The sequence below is a fragment of the Suricata suricatta genome, chromosome 8 (genome assembly GCF_006229205.1).
Source record: "Suricata suricatta isolate VVHF042 chromosome 8, meerkat_22Aug2017_6uvM2_HiC, whole genome shotgun sequence".
Lineage (NCBI taxonomy): Eukaryota > Metazoa > Chordata > Mammalia > Carnivora > Herpestidae > Suricata > Suricata suricatta.
The window spans coordinates 47,727,278-47,733,277 of record NC_043707.1 but is presented as its reverse complement, the minus strand read 5'-3'; the positions used below and the strand labels follow the sequence as shown (position 1 = coordinate 47,733,277).

The following is a 6,000-nucleotide window of genomic DNA, read 5'->3' as shown; positions in this document are numbered from 1 at the left end:
CACAGTTCCTGAGTATGAATCCCACATTGGGCTCTGCATGGACCACGAGGAACCTGCTAAGATCCCCCCTCTCTCTTCCCCATTCTCTCTGCCCCTCCTCTGCTTGCACATGTGCATACACCCTCTCTCAAAATAAACAAACATTAAGAAAAGAAAAAGGACTCTGGCTCAATTCTCCAGCTTCGTATTTTACTCCTCCAACTTATACTCTGCTCCAAACTGAACTTCTCAGGTCCAGGAATATCTATGTGTCTATACATATTCCCTTTCACTTTCAGACCTTTCTGTATTTTATTCTCTTTTCACTTTCTCTTTGCCTGGTCCATCATCATCACATCTTTATGAGTAAAAGAGATTGCCTCACTGACCCATGAACTGTCCTGTGTGTTCCTACTGTATTCTGTGTTGATCCCGTGAAAAGCACTCATCTGTCTCATACAGAGTCTAAACACTTGTGAAGGCAGGGACTGTGTTTGATCTTTTCACTTTTATAACTCCAGTGCCTGGCACACCTTTCTCAAAAACATTTAAATGACTAAATCTCAACTCAGAGAGGAAGAAAAAAAGGAATTCATTTGCAAACTTTTTCAATTTTCTAATTTAATAGAAATAACCAAAACAATGTGGCTTTCAAACAAGGCTTTAAACTAATCTAATACAACTTCTACAACACATTCCAGAGCATTATAACAAGAAATATTTACAGGCAGCTAATGTATTAAATAACCATGAAAAAGAAAATCTTGCTTTTAATACACACCAGCAAAAAACACAGGAACAGAACAATTAGAAACTGCAACCTTGTTTTAAAAAATTAAATATGATTATTTAGAGAATACAATACCACAGAAACAGCACTTTTAAGAATCATATTGAAGGGTAGTTAGTTATGTGCAAAAATAATAGTAGTTATAGTAGTAGTAGTAGTAGTAATAATAATAATAATGAGGGGAGAAGACCAGTTGAAGTACTGGAAGCAAGGAACTAGTAAGGCTGTGATTTTAACCCTTTCGTGTGTATGTCTACAAAGAAAATTAACAGGCTTTCAGATTGCACATATCATTTTTATAGGCTTATATACATGTTTCACTGTGATTTAAAACATAGTAAATGCCTACATTTTTCAGACCAGGAGCAGACAAGCACTTCCTTCTTAAGACTGAAACTTAGGCCACACCTGAAAGGGAATACTGCAGTGGCACTTAACGTCATCTCAGTGCCTTCCCACATACAAATTTAGTGAACTTAAAAGAACAGCATTTTTAACTTTAAGGATTACTTGCTAGAAAAGGGCCAAACTTAATTTTGTACATTTTGTAGTATGATTGTGACAAATATATATCCAAATCGACTTATTTTTTGAAGATAACTTTCTCAGATACAATAAAAAATATATAAAAGACCACGAAGGCAAACACAAGGAACTAAGATGAAAGGTATGCTTCGCATGCATTTTGGCCAAGTAAAAGAAACCATTATATCCAAGAGTACATGTTGAAATCTGAAATGTCTATGTAAACTGTGGCATATAAATTTTTTTCTTAAAAAAGTACCTTCAATTTTTTTACTCAAATACATACTTTTAAAAAAATATGCAACTTTCCCCAATTTTTAAAATAAAATGCCACAATATATTGTCATAAGCTCCAGCATACATTTAAATTTCTTACTTTTTAAAAGATAGACTGGGTGATATGCATACAAACTTTCCTATAAAATCACCATCCGGGAGAGGACTATGACACGCCTATCAGGCAACAGACTTAAAGCAGTGTTATTGCTTTATCAAGGAGGAGAGAACTGAGAGAGGACTAAAAGAAAGCATCAAGGTTCAGTTCAAGATTAAACTGATACACTTTGAAAACCTTGGATCATCTTCAGCAGATTATTAATACAGATGGTATGAATTAAGAATTTGATTGTTTTGGTTAGGAGAGTTGAGGTGGGTGGATTTTATAAAACTACTCACCGATCCAATGCCGAGTATGCAAATAAGCAGTGCTGACTTCAACAAGAAATGAGAATTTTATACTTCCTGTGTTTTGTGTGAGAAGGAATGGGTATGGGCCTTAAAAGGCCAAAAGAGAGAGGGAGGGCCACAGTATCTACTCCCATTGTGGATAGTAAGAGATTGCTCAATAACAGATAGTAGGCCAAAATCCAAGGGCACAGTCAGAAGACCTAAATCTACTGGCTTATTAACACTAATCACTAATAATTACATGGCAGGATACCTGCTGAGGTAATTGATAAATCTACAATTTGCACACTATAAACCTTTTGCTTCTATTTAAAAGCATTATTTCTTTGGATTAACTAAAAATCTCAAAAACAGTTACAACAAAAAGAATTAATCGACTTTAATATCATTTAAAATTCCCTTATATAAGATATAGAAATCAGGAAGTACCTTGTTGATTCCAGAAAGAATAATTTCAACAGGGGATCCAATGCCTTATCATCTCTGTGGTAATACAGAGCATGACCTACAATCTAACCTTACTGTGGAACACGTACATGTTTCACCTTGCAAAACAATTCCCTTACTCAGTGAATCAGCTGAGCCAAGTGCTTTAAAAACAAAACAAAACAAAAAAACAAATTCAGGCCAGTAGAACAGACTGAGGAACACTTTGTTCTTAGTGCTCTGACGGGAGATGGGAACTTAGGTATTGCAAAACTTGGCAAGCTTTGAAGGAAACATTTAACATCTCCAAATCTAAAGTACTGCCTTTTAACAAAGAATAATAAATGCAAAGAATATCAAAACAAACTGTCTTTAGGAACTGATATTTGAAGTTTACTTTATTGAGACATAAATTAATAGAAAAATATGTAACGTATCTGAGCATCAATGTAAATTTTTATACTTTTTAACAGTTGTATTAGGTAGTGGCCGAACAAATCAGCTTAGGAACAGAGATGGTGTTACAAGAAAAAAAGCTTCAATGCAATCTAAACTGAACACCTTCATTTAAACGGTGCTTTGCTGATAGCTATTTACTTCATAGTAAATCCTCAGTAGTATGAACTGCCTTCTATAACAGAAATGGAGCCTACTAAATGCTGACAATAAAGTGGCTTTTTAAAAACCAATCTTAAATTAAAAGAAAAATAAAAACCAAAAGCTCCACCTAACATGGAAAAACTTCTAAGGGAACATCATTACCTTTTAAGGCCCCAAGTATCAAGAAATAAATATTTACTTAAAATTTAGTTTCTCCTCCGTTGGTAGAACCTATATAAAAGACTTCTATCTAAGAAGCATGAAAAGGATTCATCTGAAGAGCAAGTATAACACATGAGAAATCAATGGATTGACAAAAGCAGTACTGCTACTCATCAGTTTCCAGTACCGTGCCCTTAGCTATGTCTCCCGATAAAGTGAAATCATCAATGTTGTGGGAAAGAGGGAAATGCACAAAAATAAAGCATTTTTAAAGAATTCTCTCTTATCAGAAAATTCTTCTTAGGAACCTGAAATTTGAGTAAAATGATAAAACAGTTCAGTGTAAGTTTTAAAGCCTAACTTCTAGCAAAACCAAAACAGAAGCTAAAAGGAAGCCACAGAATGAAAGTAAATCGATAGCAGTAATACAATCAATTCTGCTTAAATACACCATCAAGCCTGTTCACCCCCAACATTTGTTAAGAAAAGAAAAACAACCCAAAGGAATTTGTATAATAATTTCTTTAGAGCACTTTATTTGATTCAATATGCACTAAAAAATATTTACCTCTTAGACAATTGTGTTGAATTATTTTTACTGAGTAGTCTACCGTCCGAACTGCATAAGCTGAGTTTTTAAAAAGGCAAATGATTTGCCACAAATCTGCTGACATCTGAAAAATATCTAATGGCAAGTCTTCTATTTTGGTCACTTTATAGTCTAAGGTGTCCATACAAAAGTAGGACTAACTTCTTTAATCCAACAAGAGAGAAGCCCGTACGCAGTCTAGAACACACATCTTGGATCTGAGCATCACAAATGAGGAGAAGGAAAACAAAACCGAGCCAAGGCGGTGTATCGGCCTCGGGTGCTGAGCGCAGGGTAGTGACGGTGGGTTTACTCCAGTAACCATTCAAGTGGGGATGGCTCATCTTCAGGATTTACTTACAGGCCTCTTCTAAGTCCGCTAAGCCCCCAGTCCATGCGAATGTCCCACTCGGTGGACAGATGAGTAATCTAACCCCACCGGGTTTATTTCAATAGTTTGATATTTAATAATAAGCTGCTTCTGAAGATTTTCTGAGAAGTCTGTTCTCTATTAAAATAAGATAGAACCTCAAAATATGAATGTGAACATTAGAAATAGACAGCATATATTACAAATCCATTCTTGATAGGAACATTAGTAAGAATACACATTAGCTTAAAAAACAGGCTCAGCAAATGTTGCTGATCTGCCAGAAGTTTCAGTTCACTATTTACAAATAAGACAAAGTGAAATACAGAAAATTTTACACATTTGGTAGTTGACAGATTACTGTTTGCCAATAGTGGTCTATCAGAAAACTGATATGAAGGAAGACTGGGTAAGAGCCAGTTGTCACCTTCTCAACTGAATTTAAATGTACAGAAAACGACATTAACTTTGAAGCACACATCCCGCCTTTGATGGAAGTAATTGTACGATCGGATGATCTGACCGGGAAGTGCAAGTCCGTGGGAGTGTTTTTCTGGAAATGACCACATGATCAGCCACTGAAAAGTTACCATGTTTATTTCAGCAGACCATTAGAACTGATTAAATGACGATCAATGATGTTTCCTAGACTCTAAGTATAACCAGAAAATAAAACTGCTGTTGAGTTCTTTAAACTAATATAAAAACTAAGGTCCAACAGCATCCAAGTGAGAAAAAAATATAATGGCATGATTCAATACACATCTGCTTTGACATCGAAGTGGAATCTGAGAAACTGATTTTAATTAGAAAACAAACCAGGATGTGTGTGTGTGTGTGTGTGTGTGTGGAAGGGGAGGCATGAAAGTTGTTTTTAGTAACGGTGCGCTCTTGTCCAAACAGACACGAGCGACATGACCCTCAAGTGTTTACTTGTACACCCAGTGTCTTGCACCAATCAATACCACGTGATCACCAATGTCTGCCATTCTAAAGACCGTCCTCTTTAGTAACAGAAATCTTCAAATCATTTTACGTTTCCTTTTGTTTTTATTTTGAAATTGCAAATAAAGTTCTCTCCCCCTTTCTTGACAAGAAGTGATTTCTGTCCATTACTTCAATCTAATACTGCGTAAAGGCTATCAGCTTCTTCAAGAGGGGCCCACTGTAGGCAGGATATTCCAGCAACACTTAAATAAAAGATTTTTTTCTTTTTTCTTTTTAAAAACAATTATTTAAGTTCATGTCATTTACTTTATATGGACTGGTCTCTCATCTGACTTTAGGCGTTTTCTGCGGGGCTGTATAAAGTCTTCATCAGAGTCCTCAGTTACCTCACCATCATCCTCTTCCTGATCAAACTCTGGCAAAGGTGCGAAGGTCCTGTCTGAGTAGATCTCTGTGAGTTTATCTTCAAAGTATAATGCAACTGCTTTCCCTGCCTGAGCTACTTCTGAATCAGCCTGCAAGCAAAAGATAGGAATATTCACCTATTGGTAACGCATATTCCTTCACCAAGTTTGCATGGTCTGAAAAGCTTACCTTCAAATTAATCTCTTGTGTTTCTGCATAAACTTGAACAACTTTCATCATCTAAAAAGGATACCAGAGTCAAAAAAAAAAAGGGAAATTATAATCCTTTCTAAAGTTATAAAACTGCATAGGATTGGTGACGAAAGTCAGCCATACTAGGGGGAACAAATTGCTATAACCAGATTAAGTGCTTTCTAAAATACTACAGAACATGGAACCGCTTTCTTTACAAAGTTCTGCTGCTAAAGCTACTGTGAAACCTTAAGGACTGTCTCAAATTCAGAATTAGTAAAGTCAATCTGAAATGGACCTGTACCAAATACATCAATAAGTACGACC

The 6,000-nt window shown here is 35.7% G+C and overlaps 1 protein-coding gene across 1 annotated transcript in view; it reads right to left on the bottom strand.

Moving 5' to 3' along the window:
* Nucleotides 1-580: 580 nt before the first annotated feature.
* Nucleotides 581-6,000, bottom strand: part of TRIM33 (tripartite motif containing 33) — a gene marked incomplete at its 5' end in the record, with an annotated part of 120,481 nt that continues 115,061 nt past the window's right edge. Inside the window, 2 exons of the mRNA XM_029945786.1 lie at nucleotides 581-5,591; nucleotides 5,671-5,721. Of these exons, the coding sequence (XP_029801646.1) occupies nucleotides 5,379-5,591; nucleotides 5,671-5,721 (264 nt within the window). The remainder of the gene's footprint in view (nucleotides 5,592-5,670; nucleotides 5,722-6,000) is intronic.